The sequence below is a fragment of the Littorina saxatilis genome, unplaced genomic scaffold (assembly GCF_037325665.1).
Source record: "Littorina saxatilis isolate snail1 unplaced genomic scaffold, US_GU_Lsax_2.0 scaffold_1106, whole genome shotgun sequence".
In the NCBI taxonomy this organism is placed as follows: Eukaryota; Metazoa; Mollusca; class Gastropoda; order Littorinimorpha; family Littorinidae; genus Littorina; species Littorina saxatilis.
In genome coordinates this window covers 722-25189 of record NW_027128153.1, presented here as the reverse complement: position 1 = coordinate 25189, position 24468 = coordinate 722, and the positions used below count along the sequence as shown (strand labels likewise).

The 24468-nt window shown below is 41.4% G+C and overlaps 1 protein-coding gene and 1 long non-coding RNA gene across 2 annotated transcripts; one reads left to right on the top strand and one right to left on the bottom strand.

Annotated features, from left to right (window-relative positions):
• Positions 1-4740: 4740 nt before the first annotated feature.
• LOC138956521 (uncharacterized) lies at positions 4741-7003 on the top strand. The gene is made up of 3 exons (XM_070327860.1): positions 4741-5094; positions 5440-5658; positions 6154-7003. The coding sequence occupies exons 1-3, from the start codon at positions 4969-4971 to the stop codon at positions 6256-6258; spliced, it is 450 nt and encodes a 149-aa protein (XP_070183961.1). The 5' UTR covers positions 4741-4968; the 3' UTR covers positions 6259-7003.
• A 5015-nt stretch (positions 7004-12018) lies between these two features.
• Positions 12019-14212, bottom strand: LOC138956522 (uncharacterized). Its single transcript, XR_011452688.1, has 2 exons — positions 13122-14212; positions 12019-12422 (listed from the first exon to the last, which is right to left on the bottom strand). It is a non-coding gene; the product is annotated as an uncharacterized lncRNA (long non-coding RNA).
• Between the last annotated feature and the right edge of the window lie 10256 nt (positions 14213-24468).

The following is a 24468-nucleotide window of genomic DNA, read 5'->3' as shown; positions in this document are numbered from 1 at the left end:
CATTTATTTGGAGATGTCCATACATTTGTTTGCCTGTTGGGTCAGAATGTTCTTGTTTTAATGTATCTGTTTTGGTTATGTCACGCTGTGATGTTATGAACAAAGTTTGACTGCTGCTGTTTTTATATTTAGTCAAGTTTTGACTAAATATTTTAACATCGAGGGGGAATCGAAACGAGGGTCGTGGTGTATGTGCGTGTGTGTGTGTGTGCGTGCGTGTGTGTGTGCGTGCGTGTGTGCGTGTGTGTGTGTGTAGAGCGATTGAGACTAAACTACTGGACCGATCTTTATGAAATTTGACATGAGAGTTCCTGGGTATGAAATCCCCATACGTTTTTTTCATTTTTTGATAAATGTCTTTGATGACGTCATATCCGGCTTTTCGTGAAAGTTGAGGCGGCACTGTCACGCCCTCATTTTTCAACCAAATTGGTTGAAATTTTGGTCAAGTAATCTTCGACGAAGCCCGGGGCTCGGTATTGCATTTCAGCTTGGTGGCTTAAAAATTAATTAATGACTTTGGTCATTAAAAGTCGGAAAATTGTAAAAAAAAAATAAAAATTTATAAAACGATCCAAATTTACTTTTATCTTATTCTCCATCATTTGCTGATTCCAAAAACATATAAATATGTTATATTCGGATTAAAAACAAGCTCTGAAAATTAAATATATAAAAATTATTATCAAAATTAAATTGTCGAACTCAATTTAAAAACACTTTCATCTTATTCCTTGTCGGTTACTGATTCCAAAAACATATAGATATGATATGTTTGGATTAAAAACACGCTCAGAAAGTTAAAACAAAGAGAGGTACAGAAAAGCGTGCTATCCTTCTTAGCGCAACTACTACCCCGCTCTTCTTGTCAATTTCACTGCCTTTGCCATGAGCGGTGGACTGACGATGCTACGAGTATACGGTCTTGCTGAAAAATGGCAGCTACTTGACTAAATATTGTATTTTCGCCTTACGCGACTTGTTTTTTAATTGTCTAGCCCCTATAACCGGATTTTGCTTGTTTGCCACTTTAACTTCATAGTTGTAAGCATTTCTAACTATATTTGATGTTGGTTTCATTCTGTGTGGTTAAATTGTTGTTTTAATCTCGATTTTTTAGCAATTATTTACGGATGAAGTGAAAAAGGATGTTATTCCTTTCATCCTCTGTGATTACATTTCTCCTTGCTGTGGCTGTCTGGTGTCTATCTCTTTTACATGTGTTTTGTACTGAGGGGTCAGAAATCGTCTTTTGTCACCTTTTTTGTTGCATTTTTGTGATATGATGTGACGGTTATGTACACAATGCTCTAGTCAGGTGTAATAATGTTAGATTTTTGTTTTTGGTGTTGTTTTGATATTTAAAGTCATTTAATGTGGGTTTTTTGCTTGGGTTATGTTTATTTTCTGTTATAGTGCACTTGTAAGGTTAAATGAAGTTTGTGACGTTGTGACAAGTTATGTACATATGCCGGGATTTAAATTTACTAGTTTGTTAAAAATAAACTACTTTTTGAACTTATAGTGTGTTTATGAGCTTATAAGTGTGACTGGATTTGTCTAGCCTTTCTTTGTGTGTCTCCTTTTTAGGCTAAAAGTTTTCCTGAGCATGTCACAGTTTTAGACTCCTTTTCATGCCTATGTACATAATATATATATATATTTTTTTTAATTATTTTCTCACGACCTCTAATTACAAGTCCTGTTTACACATGTGTGATTATAATCTATCCTGACAGATGTTTATGCAATGTTGCATGTGATATCTTTAACAGTATTCCCCGACTTTATTTTTCAATTTGTGTTTCATAGATGTCCGGCTTTTTACAAGTGTTGAGACGGTATTGTCACGACTTTATTCTTTAAGCAAATTGATTGAATTAGTGGTAACAAATATCTTCGACTCTGTACGAATCATGGCATTGGGTAATGTTTATTGTTGGCCTTGTAAATTCAAAGCTCACAATCTGGTAGCATTATTGAATTATTTTTGGGTACACCTCACTTTAAGGAAACAAACGATTTTATCTTGTGAATTGACGGATTGAGCTCCAACATTAAGCAGAATTAATTAATTTGGTCATTTGATCTGGGAAAATGAGACTGTCATGGTTGTCTCCCTTTAGAGAAAACGCATACGTAATATCGACATAGTTATCTCCCTTCATTCGTGTAACGTTGTTTTCCTTTTAAACCCCATGTGAATTTAAAGGCATATGTACAGCTCATCTAGCGGCTTAAATGTTATTTAAAACTGACTTGTTATGCTTACGAGAGCAGGTTTTGACCAATTAGAGGCTTAGGTTGTAATAGAAAAACATTCCTGATTTTAAACACCTCAGTTCAACATAACCTGGACTTTTAGCTCAGAAACTTAAACATCTAATTAGTGTGTTCATTACGGTTGTTCCACTTCATTATTTCAAACTGGTTGCATTGCACTCTCTATCTTCATCTGAATCTGAAGAGGGAAGCACATGTTGTGTTTGGATTGAAAGCAAGATAAATAAAATCAAGAAAATATGTAGGCCTATTATGCAAAGTGAGTGTGGGTGTGAGTGTGTGTGTCTGTGTGAGTGTGTCTGTGTCTGTGTCTGTGTCTGTGTTTGTGTATGTGGGGGCGTGTGTGTGTGTGTGTGTTTGTGTGTGTGTTTGTTTGTGTATGTGTGTGTATTTGTGTGTGTGTGTGTGTGCGTGTGTGTTTGTGTGTGTGTTTGTATGCGTGTGTGTATGCAGCCTGGTCAGAAAACTAATGCCTGTGTGTTTCTATGACAACAGCAACAACAACACCACCACCACCAACAACAACAACAACAAAATCACAACAACAACAACAGAACAAACACATTGGGGATGTCTGTAAATGCGTGTAAATGCATGCTTTTTAAAAAATCCTGTTCGCTGAAATTTAAAAAGCGCCAATTGTTGACATACAATCGTGTGACTAGACACAATTGCACTGTGCTGTGATAAAGGCACAACTTTTCGGGACACACTTCGACTCAGTCCTGACACCACATATACACATGATGACACAAGTCAGCGCTATTCAATGTTCCGCACTGAAGCAGCATTTTAATTATGATCTTAGCATGAGTTCTGTATTAATTATATTATTAATTATTGTTATTACAACATGTGTGTGATGATCTGTGCAAAGTCATCTTCTTAATTTTAAAAGCAAGCCACAACAAAGCAGTGCTCTTTAAAAATAACTCTCTTCTCGATAATGTTGAAAGCAAGCGCCTGTTTGAAGACATTTGGTGACACAGCTTTTTTTGTTGGCACCATGTTTGTCGGCTGAATAGTGACGGCATAACTTGACAAGGACACTCTGGCTGGGATCAAGTCTTGATAGTGTGTCTCAACAGACATAGCAACGCGGGAAGACAGAACTGGGTAGTGTTCATCATAGCAGGTAAGTTTGTGACATGTAAACATCAACACGATCCTCGTTCATTGAGCGACTTGTTTTTTGGACGTGTGAAATGAAAGAATGGGGACTGGCCTTTAGCAGGTAATTGTGTGATGTTTGTAAAATTATCTTCGTATATTTAGCTCCTTGTTGCTTGGACGTGTTGAAATGAAAGATGAAAGAATGGGGACTGGCCTTTAGCAGGTAAGTGTGTGATTTTTTCCAAGTCTTCTTCGTATAATGTATGAGCACTCTCGTTGCTTGGACGTGTTGAAATGAAAGATGAAAGAATGGGGACTGGCCTTTAACAGGTAAGTGTGTGATTTTTCCAAATCTTCTTCGAATATGAGCGCTCTCGTTGCTTGGACGTGTTAAATGAAAAAACGCAGTAACAATCAACACGGACAAGGAGTAGAAGCTCGTAGCGATACTACTTTTGGTTTCCAGGAAATGCGTTTTCTGTTTGCTTTGATCGATCCTGGCTGTAAGACACTGGGGGCTCTAGTGAGACTAATTGTTGTGCTATGTTTTGTGTTGTACCGGGTCTTACCTTTTCATTGCTTCGCGGTTGAGTTGTGCTGACACCTTTGATTTGTTGAGAGTATTAATTATCTATGACAAATGAAACTAGTGTTTAACGGCTGTGAGAGTACTGGCATGATTCTTTACAACATATATCTGTGTGTGTACTGTATTTATGTGTGTGTGTGTGTGTGTGTGTGTGTGTGTGTCTGTGTCTGTGTATGTGTTTGTGTATGTGGGGGCGTGTGTGTGTTTGTGTGTGTGTGTGTTTGTGTATGTGTGTGCATGTGTGTGTGTGTGTGTGTGTGTGTGTGTGTGTGTGTGTGTAGTTCATTGGTCACGTTTTGACATGGATGTGGATGCAAGTATCTTGCTGATAACGTTCTGAGCAAAAGGCAGTCAGGGATAGTGCATCATTGTGAATATTTCCTTTGTGTATAAGTATACCCGTAGTGTGCAACTAAGGGTAAAGCGGGGCTCACACACAGGTGGAGCAAGCGGAGCAAGGGTGGAGTAGGCTGCACCAGGCGGAGAGATGACGCTACTTCCGTTGCAGGAGTGGAGAAAGTTGTGTGTGCGGTGCGGAGCAAGGAATAGGACCATTTAGGAACCTACGCTAATTATGATGACGCGAGCTTCCATTCAAATTAACTTAGGCAACGATGGTTCGATGACGTCATCCAATAGTCACATCACAGAAGGAAATGTACAAATGCTGAACGTAGGCCATTTTAGCTCGACTTATTAGACAGATAGGCTTGAGGAGAATTATAATAACAAAGTTATTAACAGAATGCAGACCTCAATGATCGTGAGAACGCACAATACACCACTAAACAGTTCCGACGTTTACATGGAACAAAGAAGGAAAATCACGTGACCGCACAGACCCCTCTCATTGGCTGCGTCATTTTTTCGAGGAAACAAATCGTCTGCAACACAGCTGTGCGCATGTTCTGCGACTGACGAGTCAGACACTTGTTTATTTTGTTGTTTTGTCGATGTAAGTTCAGCGATTATCGATTTTAACGATGGCATGTCACTGCCCGATGATTGATTGTGACAACGGAAGCTACCGTCTTCAAAATGGAAAGCTAAACTTTGCAAAATTCAGTCCGACCAGGTTCCACACGAGTCTGTGGCCAACCACCGTTCAGGTAAGCGCAACACTGTAACAGTTCTTGATCAACTTATTTTATTGCCTGACATTCATGCGATTTATTGGTTTTTTCTGCAAATTCCATAGCATGATTACAAAATCGTTTAGCTAGACCTGCATTTATACAGCTTTGAACGTTACAAAAACTGCACTGCAGTGTTTGAATCTGCCGTGCATGAGGTCAAAATATTTGGCTCACTTTCTGTGTCGGTGTGTTTCCGTTTCTTGTTTTTTTTGTTTTACTTCATGTTGTTAGAGCATGGCTGTGATTAAAAAGCAATAAAAATTGCTTTGTAGAGCCATAAATTGTTAAATCTGATATGCATCTGTCTGTTTTCAACAGCTTGCATCCGCATCCAACACACAAGAAGAAACCAGCACAACGAGATTAAAGTGGATTCGACTCATCAGCCGTGTAGACACAACAGCAGACGGAAGGCACAAGCTTTTTTCACCTGCAAAAGATGCAAGGGTTTGTTCTCTACACTTTCTTGATGGCACACCAACTGCAGAGATTTCTTTCCCAACACAAAACTTGGGATACCCTGGATTTCAACACAGAGTAAGTTTTTTAAAAAAATAATTTTCTTGTTATATTTTGTGTGTGTACGCAGTAAAGAAGATGGGAAGGTGTTGAATGTATTTGTTCACACATGCTGCTTCTAGTATCACTATGATGTGTCTGTGCCTTACAGCTTGAGTGATTTAATTGACTTTTCGTCTGTTCGTGTGTTCTGAAATCTGAACAAGAATGAATGTGGGAAGCCAAGCTAAGTTTTATGTGGGTGGTTTGTTTCCAGAGTGCGATTTGATCAACATTAGGAGAGCTCTCCATAGAAGCCAAAGGAACAATTTAAACAAGTGTACCGGGGAATTCACAGAGGGAGTTCTGTATTGCACTGAAAATGACTACAGTGGGTCCAAATGACCATGCACCTTTATAAGTTGAAGTTGGGGGCATTGAACCCAAACGGACAACATATGTGGAGAACCCTGCATGAAGATGTAATACTACCATAAATACTGACAGAATGAACCCTGTTTGGCAATGTTTCAGACAGCCAGAGTGCTGATAGACATACCCCGACCAAAGCACCGGCTAGGCAGAAGAAAATGGGCAATGCGAGATCTGGAATTCCAGTTTGAGGCGTGCCAGGCCTAAGGATCATCAAGGGAGAGGAATGGTGTGCACAGCTAGTTGATTGCCAGAAAAGTGTGACTCTGGCCCTGAACAAGACCCATTCGCGACGGAAACATTTCTGGGTGCTCTTGTTTTTGCTTATTTCTTGATATTTTTTTGTGTATAAGCAGATGCCAACTTAATGCACACCCGTTATGCGCAATCTTATTGCAATGAGTAAGCTGACTAAGGAGAACAATAGACTGAAGAGACAAGTGAGTGTGTTCAAACTACAGATTGCAAACATGGCTATGAAAAAGAACGCAGACAGAAAAAATACATGGTTATTCAGAAATCTGATTTCTCGCAGAACATATCATATTGCACTGGTATAGCCACGACTAGTCTCTTCCAATTAAATCATGTTTTTAGTGTCACCCTTTGTAACAAGAAGATGGCAGGAAAAAGTCAACAATTCTAAAAATACAAGAATTTTTAGCGATCAACCAATGAGTATTGACCCTAAACGTTATAGTATAGATGAGATGTTGTTTATGCAACAGAGACGATGATTAGACCTTAAGGATCTAGCCTATCGGTTTCGCTAATATAGGTAGAATAAAGTACATGTCACCAGAGTAGCCAAGAGCAACCTTTAACAATTTACTGGTTTGTTTTCATTTGTTTGAATGTTTCTCTCTTCTTCCTGCGCACAGTCTTCTCTCCATTTCATGTCACCTGTGCATACCATAACATTTTCTGAGAAAAAATGTTTGTTTGGCTCACATTTTGTGTGTGTCTTTATTGATGTTCGTATGATGCAATGAGTATGTCAGAACAAAATCTGAGTTCTCGTACTTTGAAATGGAGAATGAGAGACAAGACAAAGCATTACAGCACAAAGTCAAACATATCAGCACTTGCAAACAAAATGCACACAATACAGTCAGCTCAAAAAACTTTACTTATGTTGATAAACGTTATCACTAGCAGCAGATCAAATCTGATGACTTCATCCACTTGGCAATGAACATATTGGGAAGAAATATATCTAGTTTCATATATTTATATCTGGGACAGGCTGATCTTTCTTAACCCAGTGTGGGATTTTCAGTGGGGCGACCACCCCCAACCCAGCGCGTCCCCGGGTGGCGGATAGGGGAACGGTCTTCAGATATGGAGATCAGCCGCTTGTGGCCGCGGACCAAACTGGCTCCGGGTGGGATCCCGAAAATCCTCCCCCCTGTGCTCTCAGGGTAGGACGTACGGGCCATGAGCTAAGGGTGAGGTAACCCCGACAGAAAACCCCGAATGCTGAAGACGGAGGACCCGGGCCGCACGGCGCATTCTAACAAACCACGGGTACACGCACTTACGCAAATGATGACACAATCAACCAGCACAGATGGAAATGGCGCTCGCCCATTGAGGACCCCCCAGGGTGGAGCAGCGTCGGGTCCCATGCCTCAAAGGGACCCAGCCTCAACTACTGGAGGTCCCTCCCGTCCGTCTTGTCACGCCAGGGGACGCGGGAGGAAAGTGACTGGCACCACCACAACCAGGAAGAAACCCAGTCAGCAGCGACCTTTTCAGGTCATGCACTGGAACGCAGAAAGTATCCTGAACAAGAAGACAGAGTTGGAGCATATCCTGCATGAGAAGAACATCAACATCTGCTGTATTCAGGAGACGCACCTGACACCCCAAAAGTCCTTCAAAGTGAGAGGCTACCAATGCCTTAGGTCCGACAGAACAGACCGAAGCAAAGGAGGAATCCTGACCCTCATCAGGAACAACATCAATGCCTGTTTGATAGAAACGCACATGGAGGACTCCGAATATCAGGTGATTCGAATCCAGACGAAGTCATCAGAATTCCATCTTGTCAACTTCTACTGCCCCAATGATAGACACCTCGCCCTTGACACGATCCCCGCAAAGGCCTCCAACTTCATCGTGGTGGGTGACTTCAACAGTCATTCACAGAGTTGGGGATATGACCACCTGGATCGGAGAGGAGAAGAGGTGGAGAACTGGCAGGACGACAAAGGTCTCATCCTTTTGAACAGTCCCTTTGACTGCCCTACATTCTACTCCAGAAGATGGCACACTACATCAACTCCTGACCTAGCCTTCTGCACGGAAGACATGCACCAGCTAACCAGCAGAGAGGTCGGAGAACAGCTAGGTGGAAGTGACCATCGGCCAGTCTTTTTGACCCTGGGCATGGAGTCCTGCACTGAAGCTTCCTTCCCACGGTGGAACTACAAAAGAGCAAACTGGTTCCTCTTTAGACACCGCACCAGCGAACTCACCAAAGACATCAGAGTCGAGGGTCGAGACATCAACATGGTGGCGAAGGACTTCAACATGAGCATCCTCAGAGCAGCGCGTGAGTCCATTCCCAGGGGTGCCAGGAGAGACTATAAGCCCTACTGGAGCAATGAATTGCAGGAACTGGATGATGATCTGGCAGACGCCAGAAGGGAAGCAGAAGTCAACCCGTCACAAAACAACAACATCCGCCTTCAGGAAGCCAAAGCCAAATTTCTCAAAAAGAAGCTACAGGCAAGACGGAGAAGCTGGCAAGAGAAGACAAGCTCTCTGAACCTTGAGAAAGATGGCAGAAAGCTCTGGAGGCTCACCAAGCAGTTGAATGATGAGAACACCAGCAGAGGAAAGATCACATTAGAAGAGAACGGGAAGGTGCTAACTGGAAAGCATGCTGCCAACCAATTTGCTGAAAGCTATGCAGCTGAGAGCAACCTCCATGTTAGCCCCGAGAAACAGAGAGAAGCAAGAAGAGAGAAAAGAGAGAGACCTGCCAGACAGTCGACAGTGGACGCCATGAGTCAACCACTCACACTCCACGAGCTGCACTCAGCTCTGAAAAAGTCAAAGGCGAAGAAGTCCCCTGGCCCAGACGGCATCACCAACGAGATGCTAACCCACCTTGGTAGTGCAGCAGAGAACAAGCTACTCGAGGTCTTCAACAGCAGCTGGCAAGAAGGATCGCTACCACAACCCTGGCGAGAAGCGATCATGATCCCCATCTTAAAAAAAGGGAAGGATCCAAAGAAGGCCACCAGCTATCGCCCAATCAGCCTCACCAGCTGTGTTGTGAAGACCCTGGAGAGAATTGTGAACGAGCGCCTCAGGTGGTACCTGGAATCCAGGAACCTCCTCGCCCCTGAACAAGCTGGATTCCGACAGTTCCGCAGCACTGAAGATCAGGTCACTTACCTGGCGCAAGAAGTTGAAGATGCCTTTCAGGAACAGAAGCTGGTCTTCGTCACCTGGATAGATCTTCAGAAGGCCTTTGACAAGGTCTGGAAAGATGGACTCCTTGTAAAACTGCTGAGGAAAGGCGTGTCCAGCAACATGTACCAGTGGATTCGCTCTTACCTCTATAACCGCAGGGCAAGAGTTAACGTCGACCAGACCAAAAGCAAGAAGTTCCTCCTTCGTCATGGCGTCCCTCAGGGCGGAGTCCTCTCCCCCACACTCTTCCTTCTCTTCATCGACGATCTGGTGTCTGAGATGCCCAAGGGGATCAAAGCTGCTCTCTACGCAGACGACCTTGTGATCTGGTGCAAGGAGGAGCACGCAAGTACTGCCACCTACAGAATGCAGCAAGCGGCAGATAGGCTGAACGCATGGGCAGAAGATTGGTGCGTCTCCATCAACAAGGAGAAATCCTCCACCACCCTATTCACACTGTCGCCAAAGCAGAAAGCCGGAACCATTAGGCTTGGTGGAACTCCTCTGAGAGAGGATGAAGAAGCAACATACCTTGGTGTCACCTTTGATAGACGGCAGACCTGGAAACCACACATTGCACAGGCAGAGACGAAGGCCCGGCGCAAGCTAGCCATACTCAGGAAGCTGGCAGGTACCACCTGGGGAGCGAACGAGAAGATACTGAAGACAGTATACCAGGGAACAATCAGACCCCACCTCGAGTACGGCTCCACAGCGTGGTCAACCTCAGCCAAGACAAACCTGCAGACCCTTGACCGTGTGCAAAACCAGGCCCTCCGACTCATCACCGGTGCAATGAAATCCACGCCCATCAAGGAAATGGAGAAGCTTACCACCATCCAACCCCTCTGTCAGAGAAGAGAAGCCAAGACTCTGGTACAGGCCGAGAAGCTCAAGTGCCTACCCGACCACCCCATGAAGCACAGACTGAGCAACCTCACCAAGAACCGGCTTAAACGGAGCAGTTTTGTACACGAGAGCAAGAGACTTTCTCGACAGTACAGGGAAGTCCTTCCACAGAACACTCTACCTCTGACTCAAGAAGAAGAGGAAACCCCCAAGGCAACAGAGAAACCAGGCATCCAGATCTGCACCAGTGTTCCACATGTTACCTCAGGAGAAGATCAGAATGACACAGCTCGACAGGCACTCACCTTAGCCCTGATCGACGAACAGTACCCAAAAGAGGCGTGGATCCATGTATACACCGATGGATCAGCAACTAACGCCGTGCTCAATGGAGGTGCAGGCATTCTCATCCAGTTCCCTGGGGGACATACAGCTACATCCAGCGTTGCCACTGGCAAACACTGCACAAACTATAAAGCAGAAGCAGAAGCTCTCATGCAGGCCGCCTCCTTCGTTCAGGATTCCGCAGACCCTTGCTACCAAGTTGTCTTCCTCTCGGACGCCCTTTCAGTCCTTCAGGCCCTAGAGAACGACAAACTCCCACAGCTGGCCAAAGCATTACAGATGGTCAGACAAACCAGAAGAGTTGTCCTCCAGTGGATACCAGCACACTGTGGGATACCAGGAAATGAAAGGGCAGATGAGCTGGCAAAAGAAGGAGCCGTGGAAGACCAACCTGAAAACAGTGTCAGCTTTAGTGAGCAGAAGACAATCATCAAGGCATTGATGAGGCCAAGGACAAACAGAGATGACTACCACACAATGTCCAGAGAGCAGCAAGTCAACCTCATCAGGCTGCGTACTGGCCACAACAGGCTCAATGCTCACATGAACCGAAAGTTCAAGCTGGCGCCATCACCAACCTGTGCCTGCGGTCAAGAGGACCAAACAGCGGAACACATCTTACAGCGATGTCCCTTACTAGATGAGGAACGAAAAGAAGTGTGGCCGTCACCAACTCCCTTGCAGACCAAACTATACGGCAGTCGACAGGAATTGGAGAAAACGACAACATTTATCACCAGTGCTGGACTGATTGTGTAACCTCTGCGAACGCCAAGAAGAAGAAGAAGATATATTTATATATATATACCAAAAACACACATGTAGTACAGTAAAAGTCATATCTATAATGGTGTACACAGGAACCTTCCTTTTCAGAACTCCAAACAATAATCTGATAAAAAAAATTCCAGTACAGAAAAAGAGGGAGTCTTAAAATGTAGGAAAACTTACATAGGTTTTGACAAGACAAACATTTATATTTTAGATGCGACCCACCCTACTACCTTTCAGGCTGAAAACTTACAGAAACGAAGCAGCTGTTCAACAATGTTGCTCTGCCCATTACATGTGTAAAGACAGGGGCGGATCAGTTGCTTTGTAAGGGGGGGCACTTTGAATCGAAAGTGAATGTGATGGGCGCGAAGCGCCCGAATTTGCTAGGGGGGTCCGGGGGCATGCCCCCCCGGAAATTTGTTTTGCCCAAAGAAGCAAAATGGTGCCATCTGGTGCCATTTGAACTTAGAAATGGTCATAGAATCAGCATAGAAAAATCTGTTTTTTTTCTTCTTCTTTTTTTTTTTTTTTTTCGGGGGGGGGGGGGGCACGTGCCCCCTGTGTCCCCCCCCCCCTCGTCCGCCCCTGAAAGAGTAGAGCTTAATGCCTGGATCTGGCAAAGCATTTACATGAGTTGACAAATTGTTGAAATAAGAGTCGTCAGGATTGTTTACTTTGTGGAAGGGTTGCTCTCCTTGTTTATCTGTGTGGTTTCATAGTTAAGAGGAAAAAGCTGTTCTGTTAATACCGCTTTCCCTACTTCTACTAGTTCCTCCTGTTGCTGCCTGTATCAAAACGGGAAACAGGATTGGATTACTTTGGGAACAAGAGGTTGTGATGGCTGGCTCTGGGAAACAGGTGGTTGTGATGGCTGACTATTGGAGACACCTAGAAGTCTCTTTCTGATTTTGACAAAGATGCAATCAGGGGCTTCCTCCTCCACAATGACTTGCAGCCTGTTGCACATGGTCAAAACCCTGCCAAAAGGGAAAAAAATAAAATAATCAATATGAGAAAGAGACAGGAGACAACAACTTTTACTAAAGCATCATTTAGGACAATTTACCAAGTTGTACATAACAAATTGCTCACAAATTTGAGTGCAACTTGCATGAAGAGCATTTGCAGGGATGGCCAGATCTCAAAATCTTCACTTGCCAGACAGGCGGGTCATTTCAAGAAAGTCCAGTCCACCAAAAAGAATTGCTTGCCGGGTACAAACCCCAGTTGCTATAACTGCATTGTTTATAACGTTTTGAAACTAGAGTATTACAACCAGAAGTGTTGCATTTGACGAGAATTTTCACTAGCCAACCAGGTGAGTTGCCAAGCGGTTTTAACTAGCACAGCGGATTTTTTGTACTCGCCCCTGGTCATTAGTCAGATCAGATGATTTGACCATCCCTGAGTTTAGAAAGTCTGTTCAGTCATTGCTGATTAACTGTATCACTATCAGTATCACTGCACTTTTTTTTTTAAAATTATATGTATATAACATATATTGCTGACAGCGACAGGCATAATTTTAGTGTGTGTTAATACTAGTATGCTGTTTTTTTCAGATTTTGACACATTCCCTGTTCACTGAAACCAAAATGTTGTTAGGCCACACAAACCATCTTGCAATTCAACTTGAACCATTCTCTTGTTCAAAAGTAAAGTGCAAGGTTTCCTACCTGTAAGCCTTTCCTCCTTAAAACTCGTTGACGAGGCGATGCATGAGGTCGAGCTCACACTCACAGGCAGCCGGTGATGAAGACGCTTGGCCACAGGAATCGCCCATCTTGCTGCCTTTCAATCCAGTTGTGATGATGAATGGATAAGGATAAACTTGAGCACACCTTTCACATACAACTTCTGCTTGTACTCCCGAAGAAGCACCCTCTCTGCATTTTCTGCTTCACGGTCAACAGGAATCCCATCTCCCAAGTTCCAAAGCAGGAAAAGCTCTAAAACAAAAAGGCCTTGAGATCAAATCACAGTTTTTCGCACCTGTGGAAGGCATTCTTTTTCACCCCTCATCACCATTTTGTATGTAAACTTACAAAATACTCACTGACTCAGCTTGGGGTAAGCTTAGCAGCTATACAAACTGGCAGTGGCAACTTAGTATGCATGTTTGTTGTTTCTAAAAAATCTAACCCACACGTCAGATTGAAAATGGAAAACTTTAGCATACACTATCGCAACATGTATGCATCACGAATCGGAATATAGTTATGCTTCATAGTAAGTTAGATTCCGTGGACAGATCAACGGCACTTATTCAAGTTTTTGACTTTAATCAACTGAAAAGTTACAGATTTACAGAAGTTGCTTTTTGACTCACATGCGAAGCAAAAGTGAGTCTATGTACTCACCCGAGTCGTCCGTCCGTCCGAAAAACTTTAACGTTGGATATTTCTTGGACACTATTCAGTCTATCAGTACCAAATTTGGCAAGATGGTGTATGATGACAAGGCCCCAAAAAACATACATAGCATCTTGACCTTGCTTCAAGGTCAAGGTCGCAGGGGCCATAAATGTTGCCTAAAAAACAGCTATTTTTCCCATTTTCTCTGAAGTTTTTGAGATTCAATACCTCACCTATATATGATATATAGGGCAAAGTAAGACCCATCTTTTGATACCAGTTTGGTTTACCTTGCGTCAAGGTCACAGGAGCTCTTCAAAGTTGGATTGTATACATATTTTGAAGTGACCTTGACCCTGAACTATGGAAGATAACTGTTTCAAACTTAAAAATTATGTGGGGCACATGTTATGCTTTCATCATGAGACACATTCGGTCACATATGATCAAGGTCAAGGTCACTTTGACCCTTATGAAATGTGACCAAAATAAGGTAGTGAACCACTAAAAGTGACCATATCTCATGGTAGAAAGAGCCAATAAGCACCATTGTACTTCCTATGTCTTGAATTAACAGCTTTGTGTTGCATGACCTTGGATGACCTTGACCTTGGGTCAAGGTCACAGGTATTTTGGTAGGAAAAATGTGTAAAGCATGTGAGTCGTATGGGCTTTGCCCTTCTTGTTTGAAAATATTACAATGCACGCGAAAGCGATCTCACTGGGCGAAAAGTCACGTTTTGGCACTATAACGTGGCATATAACATGAAACATGAAGTTAATCAACTGAATTTTGTGGCATTATACCTGTGCGATTCACATCAAGTTAGAAAAACTGCCGTAACGCAATAAAATCCCTGAGATTTTAGCGGGCTGCAAAACACAGTAAAACATCGAGTTTGGGTGTCTGCGTTTTGGACGTTTTCGCTACATTAACGCACGGCGATTCACGTCGTGTTAAACGCGTTTCAGCAGTGCGCAAAACACCACGAAACCTATGGAGTTTCGATAAGTTTTTCTGGTTTCTAAAACTTGATGTTAGAGTGTTGTTTTGATGGATTATTCTGCGTTTTCATCAGCCTGGTGCCGAACCTGCAGAATCAGACGATTATCGGCTCCCTCTCTCTCTCTCTAGTTTCTCTCTCAGCACGGTCACACACACACACACACACACACACATACACACACTGCACATGCATCATACACACACACACCGTCACACACATTCACACTGTCACTGCACACGGCACACACACATGCACACACATGCACACACACACACACACACACACACACACACACACACTGTGACTGACACTGACTGACCGTCACACACACACACACACACACGGGCACACACTGACTGACCGTCACACACACACACACGGGCACACAGTGACACACACACACACCCCTTGAACTGACACACACACACGCACACACAACTGAACACACACATACACACACTGATCATCAGTTTATAAATGTGAAAAAAAGTGCAGTGCACAAACATTTTTGGGGGTATCTCTTATTTTCTCTATAATTATGAGCCTTGTCACAGTACAGTGTACACGAGAGACTGCATTGCCCGTGCGTTGAGCAGAGAAAGTAGGTCATTCTAACCTGACTATTTAGCGCGGTCAGATTTTAGTTTTCTTCTATATTCCTTTGCACTTTTGCTGGGGTAGGCTACTGGCCGAGTTAATCGTTTTCCCATGTGTGTGGGACCTGTAAGGAATTCGAAGCGGCGAAGGACCACAGATAGGCATTTGTTCTACCCCCCCCCCCCCCCCCCCCTCCCCGAAACATCCGTCCGAGATGGTGGCTACTGACTGGACTTGCAACTTTCTCAACTTGTACAGTACGAACTGCAGTGACTCGAATTTGAGTTTTGGGATTTCTCTTGCTCTACCTTTTCTGATAATGTTTTACTTAGCTCGTGTTTAGATGCAATACATACTGTCTCTTTACATTTAGTCAAGTTTGTGTGTGTGTGTGTGTGTGCGTGTGCATGTGTGTGTGTAGAGCGATTCAGACCAAACTACTGAACCGATCTTTATGAAATTTTACATGAGAGTTCCTGGGTATGATATCCCCGGACATTTTTTTATTTTTTTCGATAAATACCTTTGATGACGTCATATCCGGCTTTTTGTAAAAGTTGAGGCGGCACTGTCACACCCTCATTTTTCAATCAAATTAATTGAAATTCTAGTCAAGCAATCTTCGACAAAGGCCGGACCTCGGTATTGCATTTCAGTTTGGTGGCTTAAAAATTAATTAATGACTTTGGTCATTAAAAATCTAAAAATTGTAGAAAAAAAATGTATAAAACGATCCAAATGTACGTTCATCTTATTCTTCATCTGACATCATTTTCTGATTCCAAAAACATATAAATAAAAATATAATTTGTTTTATCAAAATTAAATTTTCGAAATCAATTTAAAAACACTTTCATCTTATTCCTTGTCGGTTCCTGATTCCAAAAAAATATAGAGATGATATGTTTGGATTAAAAACACGCTCAGAAAGTTAAAACGAAGAGAGGTACAGAAAAGCGTGCCGTCCTTCTCAGAGCAACTACTACCCCGCTCTTCTTGTCAATTCCACTGCATTTGCCACGAGCGGTGGACTGACGATGCTACGAGTATACGGTCTTGCTGAAAATTTGCATTGCGTTCAGTTTCATTCTGTGAGTTCGACAGCTTGACTAAATGTTGTATTTTCGCCTTACGCGACTTGTTTTGTTTTAGGATCGATTTTGATAATGATTGAGAAAGGAGAATAGCCGGTGTTAGTTTTACAGTCGGTTTTATGAAGTTTGAGTAAAGAAGTGCGTGGTTTTTACCCTCCCTTTCGTTTCCCTTCCCCTTCTTTAGTTTGCTATTATTGTGCCTAAGAGCCGAAATGGCTGCACTCTAACTCATCTTTGATCTCCCAAAAGACTCCATAAACAAACTAGTGTATCAAGAGGCTGGCTGGCTGCCCCTCGATGAAGAAAGAAGACTAAAGTCGGCCCAGTACGTATCAAGAGCAAGTACTTTTGACAATGCTGTGAACGAAGAGCTCACTGCTGAGTTCGACACAATAACCTCGGCCTCTTACCAAAACCTAAAAAGAAAAACACCCAAAATACACGAAGCAACGATCCCACTAGCAGACTATATGTTCAACCGATATTTCAAGAAAGTGGGGGTAAACCCAGGTAGGATGGCCCACATTCCCATTCACCCCTTCCCATTTTGGTTCATGGAATCCCCCATTATCATCCCTGATCATGATCTGGGTGTAACAAAAAAAGATAACCCTGTACTTGTCTCATCAATAGTAAAAGAAATAATCTCAAACAATAACAAAGATCACCTACAAATATTTACTGACGGCTCCAAAAAAATGATGACCAAGCTGACTGTGCTTTTGTCATTCCTGACCTCAAAATAAGTTAAAAAAAATTAAACTCAACAAGGATGTGTCCATTTTCACTGCAGAAATGCTGGCTACGTTATCTTAAGAGCATGCCACTATATCAATGACCCCCCTCGACCTCCAACAAGAGTCGTGATTCTCTCCGACTCAAAACCAGCATAACTGCTCTTCAAAATGGTTCCAGAAACCGAGAAGAGCTTCAGACGGAAATATTGTTCCTCTGTCACCAGATCATTGCCTCTTGAACAGAACTGACCCTTAGGCTACGTACTTCCCCTCACACACATGGATCAGAGGCAAGGATATGGCTGACAGAGAAGCAAAAGAGGCTGTTACAGATCAAGCAGCATTTCATGACATAAAATTAACAAAGACGGGAGCAAAACACAAAATGGCCAAAGTTGCCTGGCGTCACTGGGAAACAGAATTGAAAATAGAAGGCAATGCCCATGGTTGGCTTATTCTGCCCCGACAAACAAAACAAAACAGGCCTACACTCCCCACCTCCCTCCTTAAAATACTTCTCAGAATTCGCACGGATGGCCATGGATGCGCTCACAAGTGCTTTCCCCGTCTCTGTGAATGTGGACAGTTTATATCTTTGTTACACCTCTTTGACCGCTGCCAATCACTCCAGCAAGATTTCTGCAACCTACACACCCTTGTCAACGAACATAACCTGAAACCCCATGAGTTTTTTTTTAGATAAACATTGCACGCTTCAATGGAAGCTAGCATACACCCTGTGTCTCTCAATAGTAGAAGGCTGAAATAGGATATCTGTTTAAAAAAAAAACCTGATCTCCGTTCCTCACACCGAGCTTTTTCTTCTTTATTGTATTATTTTTCCAGTTATCTATTTACTTACCTATTCAGCCAAAAATATAACAATATCCCACATAACAAAAATTAAAAAAATAAGCCTACAAAACCGCTCCAGTCCAACCATATTCCGCGTACACAATCTTTACTTCCATCCCCATTTTGAAATATCGCAAAAGACTTCCAGATATAATTATAACACGATCATATATGTGTTCTCTGGTTGCATGTTTGTTCAGTGTCTTGTCCCCACATAAAGCATATTAACTCTACCTGTCCTAAAGCAAGTTGCGGTTCTAAGAGGACGTTAAAACTAGTTATCATCATCAACACACACACACACACATATGAAAGAACCCATGTATATTTTTATGATTGTTGTTTTGGTCTGAATACAATTTGGAATCTTACTACACTCTTGTTAATTGATTTTACATTTTGTTGTCAGAAGTATTTTGTTCGTCGGTTCGTGTCTGGTGCGTGTGGTTTGAATGCCGTCCTGTCAAATGTCTTTTAAAAACACATTCACGGTAACATCTTCGACGCAGACACAGACAGTTAGGAAGGGCTCCTAATATGGACCACTTTTTGTTTCATGCTGATAACTAGCTTGTTTTCTTGCGAAGAAGTTTTATTTTGTGTTTGGTAGTCCTTTTCTCTTAGGTTAACCGTTAGGCCTTATTAGAGTGAAATAGCTTTGATAAACATTCAACAAAAATTAAATACAGACAAAATCACAAATGGTCCATAATAGGAGCCTGGGCGCCTAATATGGATCAGTGAAGCGGCCTTCACAAATCACTGTAAAAAGCCCCCTATACTTCAAAATAACATGATACAACTTAGTGTACAAGTCAGTCTAATTCAAATATGCTTTAGATTGATCTGTTTCGGGTTGATGAGAGCATTATTTGAAGCACACCAGGAAACTAAAGAAGCTTATCAAAAACAGAGTGAAAATAAGTGAAATTATCAACTTCCACGAAAAGAAGACTTTTTTTTTTTAAATCTCGAGGACTAGTTATAGGTTATTTCCAGCAAGCTTCTTAATGAATTATTGAAAATAGCTTTTAGCTTTTTTTTCTCGATTTGTTGAAGGCGGTCCATATTAGGGGACTCGCACATACTTTGAGATCTTGCTAATATTTTTTGTTTGCACGGTAAAAACTCGGGGTCAACCCTGCTAAAATGTAACAAATGCGGTCTTAGCTGTCATATATAGCAATTTTTGTGTGATAAAAGCTTTGGCTGTGGACAGAAACGAGTCCGTTTTCGGCGGCAAAGCCGTTTAGAGTGAACGCTGCCAAACTGAGTGAAAAAAAGAGAAAAAGCCTAACGGTTTTGAGATTTGTGTTTCTGCAATACAGCGAACAAAACTTTTTTGAGCGCTCAAGCGCCGTTAGTTTTTCAGAACAGGAGGTGGTCCATATTAGGAGCCGGTCCATATTAGGAGCTACGTGAAGCTACCACCGCTCGGCTTTACACACACACACACACACTTTTAATTAGTTGCTTTTGGCAGCGCACACGGCCTCATCATCTGAACTTGAAACAAGATCGCGTAAGGCGAAAATACAATATTTAGTCAAGTAGCTGTCGAACTCACAGAATGAAACTGAACGCAATGCCATTTTTCAGCAAGACCGTATACTCGTAGCATCGTCAGTCCACCGCTCATGGCAAAGGCAGTGAAATTGACAAGAAGAGCGGGGTAGCGGCAGTTGCGCTAAGAAAGATAGCACGCTTTTCTGTACCTCTCTTTGTTTTAACTTTCTGAGCGTGTTTTTAATCCAAACATATCATATCTATATGTTTTTGGAATCAGGAACCGACAAGGAATAAGATGAAAGTGTTTTTAAATTGATTTGGACCGAATTTAATTTTGATAATAATTTTTATATATTTAATTTTCAGAGCTTGTTTTTAATCCGAATATAACATATTTATATGTTTTTGGAATCAGCAAATGATGGAGAATAAGATAAACGTAAATTTGGATCGTTTTATAAATTTTTTTTTTTTTTTACAATTTTCAGATTTTTAATGACCAAAGTCATTAATTAATTTTTAAGCCACCACGCTGAAATGCAATACCGAAGTCCGGGCTTCGTCGAAGATTACTTGACCAAAATTTCAACCAATTTGGTTGAAAAATGAGGGCGTGACAGTGCCGCCTCAACTTTCACGAAAAGCCGGATATGACGTCATCAAAGACATTTATCCAAAAAATGAAAAAAACCGTTCGGGGATTTCATACCCAGGAACTCTCATGTCAAATTTCATAAAGATCGGTACAGTAGTTTAGTCTGAATCGCTCTACACACACACACAGACACACACACGCGCACACGCACATACACCACGACCCTCGTTTCGATTCCCCCTCGATGTTAAAATATTTAGTCAAAACTTGACTAAATATAACAACTACAAAACACAACAACGTACAACAACAGCATGGTTGTGCCTGTCGGGTTATCAGTCACCATAAGGTGCCTGTACTTGTCAGTCTCTCTTTTTAGATCAGTGCCAGTGGCCTGTGCCGGCGATAGTTTGGTAACGTCGCGCAGACCGCGCATGCGCCATGTACAGTAAACTGTTATCACAAATGGCGGATAAATCTAACTCGTGCAAAGAAACGTTTCAAAACCAAGCTTTATGGACGTTTTTATGACTACGTACTCCAGCAGACATCAACTTGAGGTCGACGTGTGTGGGGTTTGCTCAAAATACGTAAGTATTCGTCAGCCGTTTGGCTTCTCGAATTAAGTTTCAACTTTGTCTCTGTCTCGAACCACAGGCGGAAGGTATTCACTCAATCACTGGACCACAACTTCCTTATTATGTACAGTGTTTGGTATTGAGTATGAAAGTAGTCTGGTGGTCCAGTGGACGATACCTTTCGCCTGTGCTCGAACCAAATACTAAGCTTACCAGTTACCACACTGTCATACTCATGCATAGTCATAGTGATAGCACTGATACATTTGTACAGGTAAACATGGCTGTTTGCTGAAAATCAGTCTTTGTGAAAAATTGCAATGATGTCTCTGAAGTTTGATTCAGTCCCTAATTCATTCAGTGATTCATTTTGATGGGACGTCAACCCATGGTGAGACTAATAATGATATTTGATCGTATTCTGCCAGTGCCATTGCCAACTGCCATCAATTGTTGTTCTTGTGTGCACTAATTAGTAATTTACTGGCAATAGGAGTTCGAGTTCTACTATAGTAGTATTTTACTAAATCATTACTACTAGTACTAAATACTACTGCTACTACTAGCTTTAAACAAGCTATGGTTTGAATGACCAGCTAAATGCTAATAGTTAATAAGTACATTATTTTTGCATCAGCGAGGTATACATAAATTTAACGAAGTGGATTCACAGCGCGCGTCGCGTTGTGCAGCGTTGCGATTTACAACGCGCTGCACTACGAGGAACGCTGCGATTCACGACGCGCGATGTATTCTGCCGATACATTTCCTTCACAATCGCAAAGTTTACAACAGCTACATCTATCTGATCTATTTGAGAAATAAAACTGTCAATAAAACGAAAAACAGAGCTGAGCCATTCTCTCTCTCTCACTCTTTCAACTGAATTCACCAGTATATCGCCGCGTCGATGTAAAAATGTGCCTACCTCTGCTGAACAATCCTTCTCATTGCGGTCAATGCGCATGCGCCAATCTTGGACTTACAAAAATGCGACCCTTTGACCGATCGAACCATGGGTTAGGGTAAGGCTAAGGGTTAGGTTGTTCACGACCTGATTAATCTCCCCATGTTGGCGCATGCGCATTGACCGCAATGAGAAGGATTGTTCAGGCAGAGTTTTCAGTTTGTGACACCGACCTTGAATACTTGGCAGTCATACTCATACTCATATCACTACATGTCATTGCAATGGCTTCTACTATATGGCCCAAAGTCAGAATAGGTGTCCATTTTTGTGACATACAAAATCAATTTTAAAAATGAACATTTTCTTTGTTTTGAAAATAGAGATGTATTTTAGAGCATAAATACGCAAGGAACAGCTATGATTTAAGAAAACTCATGTTTGATCACTTCACAGATTCAGGTTTAAAAGTTTGCAGGAGTTCATAACTTCACACCGTCACAAAATTTAGACTTGTTAAATCATTGTTGCTATATGTATTGGGTCTGTTTTAGACATCTGAGCAAATAGCTACAGCAAATTACTTTGCATTTCAAGCAAGTTAAACTTGTTTTGGCCACGCATGATGCAGATGTGAACTCCATTAATGGGAAGTTCATAACTTCACATAATTTACTTTTATTGGTATAATAAATTTAATTTATACAGGCAGGAAACAATTTGTTTTGTTTTTTAATCTGAAAAAGGTGAGCTGGAACATGAAGGTAATTTTTGAAGATGAAGTGTGGAGAAGATTTTTTGGTTATCTGTATTATTTATAGAAATTAATATTGTCACAATTTTTTCACAGCAAATATTGGCATAAGTTATCATTAAATCTACAATTTTGCTGTTTTTGTGCAAAATGTGCTTGAAAAGTACCATCAAAAGGATTTCAATACACCAAAATGTTTGTCTGACTCAAAGAGTTGGCAGAAACTGAAAGTTTTTTTAGAATGTCCTAGGAGTTCATAACTTCACACCGTGACATCACAAACTATGGCTAATTCAAACCAAAGTAAGAAAGTGCATATGTCATCTTATTTTCTCTCCAGCTACTCTTTGTAATCAACATACAACTAAGTAATAAAAGTAAAACATTTGTGAAAACAAACGATAACAAAAATCATAAAATGTGAGCGTGCGCATAACTTCACAAGAATTTTTGTTATGTTGGTCTCTAGTACAGTTACTGTATAATATATTTGCAAAACAATGACAAACTGAGAACACAGAGATAGGCTAAAGCTGCACTTATATTACAAAATCAGATTTTAATTGCCAAAATAAAACAAATTGTTTGAAACTTGTGAAAGTTCATAACTTCACATCAATCACACATTTATACTAAAATAACTAACTAAAGTCTCTTGCAAATAATTCTAAACAACTTAATGATTTACTTAACCAAACTCAGTCATGAAAACTGTTACCGAAATCATTATTTATTTTGTGTTTATGTCAGCTGACTGTGTGTTCATAACTTCACATCATTTATTTAACTGAAAAGCTACGTACTAAAATCTGCTGGTAAATTAAAATAAAAATGACATCAAACTGTAACAGCCTACTCTGGAGAAGAGCAGCACATCATTTGAGGTAGTGATTTAGTGTAGTAAATTAATTATTGTGTATAAATCATACTCATGGCATGTGTTCATAACTTCACACCGTGGGGCTGAGGGTCAGTTGATGTGAAGTTATGTACACCGTGCAGTCAACCCAGATTCATGCTGGAATTATCAAAATGTAATTTTGAGGGTTGATATTCAGAAAACTTCTTACAAAATGTCCAGATAAAGTCAAATGTACTCTTTTGCTATTAACAAGGCATTATTTTAAACACGCCCTTGAAAAATGAGCTTGAGTTATGTGAAGTTATGAACTTCATGACAAAACGGCTAAGTACTTCAGAAAGAAACAGTCAGCAGCCAGTAGATTTTTTTTGTGATGAAAATCATGGTACAGTGTAATTTGGAAACTGAAAATAGTCATTTTACATATGTGCACGTCCTAGATACTGGGAAATACTATGGGTTGTCAACTTTGAATGACTGTCACAATATCTCTGAGCAATGGATGACAAAGGGGATGCTTTGATGTCAAAGGGGATGGATTTGACTTACTGTAACAACCAAGTTTGGGTTTCCAAACATTGCTGTGGGTTTTAAACGATTTAATTTTTAGCCAAAATGCCCCCAAAACAGCACCTAAAACTGGGACAAAAATACACCAGTCTGTGTTGCAGCTGTACATAATGGAGAATAAAGCTCTGTGAATTTTATTGTGATGTTTATGGGTCAGCTGAAGGATTATTCTCGACATACACACTCAAGAATTACATCTATTTTTCTTCTTCTGGGAGTTTGATCGGCAAAGAAAACACGTAATCGTGGGTTACCGTCGTTTCCGGTTTCAACTTCATCAAAAAATGCGATCTGCTGAACAAAGGAAACCTCAAAGTTATTCAAAGTCATTATTTATTTATTTCAACAACATTTAGGTTTTCAAAACACAGCACTACGGTAGGAAACAAATTTATTTCAGCTTATAATCGCGCTTGAATGTACCCCACCCTTGTTTCGTTTCCATCTGTAACCCACGAAAGCATGGCCACAGCAGACGACAAATCCCGCATTGCCTATCACACACGCGTTGTGAGATCGCGGGAACACCGTCGAAAGTTCCATTCATGACGTTTGACCCGGTCATGTGAATAGACAATGAGAATTTATCCACCCAATCGTATTC

Bases quoted from the DNA above. Each gene is read 5' to 3' on its own strand.
- LOC138956521 (XM_070327860.1), top strand. From the start codon at position 4,969: ATGGCATGTCACTGCCCGATGATTGATTGTGACAACGGAAGCTACCGT. The intron at 5,095-5,439 runs GTAAGCGCAACA...TGTTTTCAACAG, and splicing joins TGTGGCCAACCACCGTTCAG to CTTGCATCCGCATCCAACAC. The intron at 5,659-6,153 runs GTAAGTTTTTTA...GCAATGTTTCAG, and splicing joins ACCCTGGATTTCAACACAGA to ACAGCCAGAGTGCTGATAGA.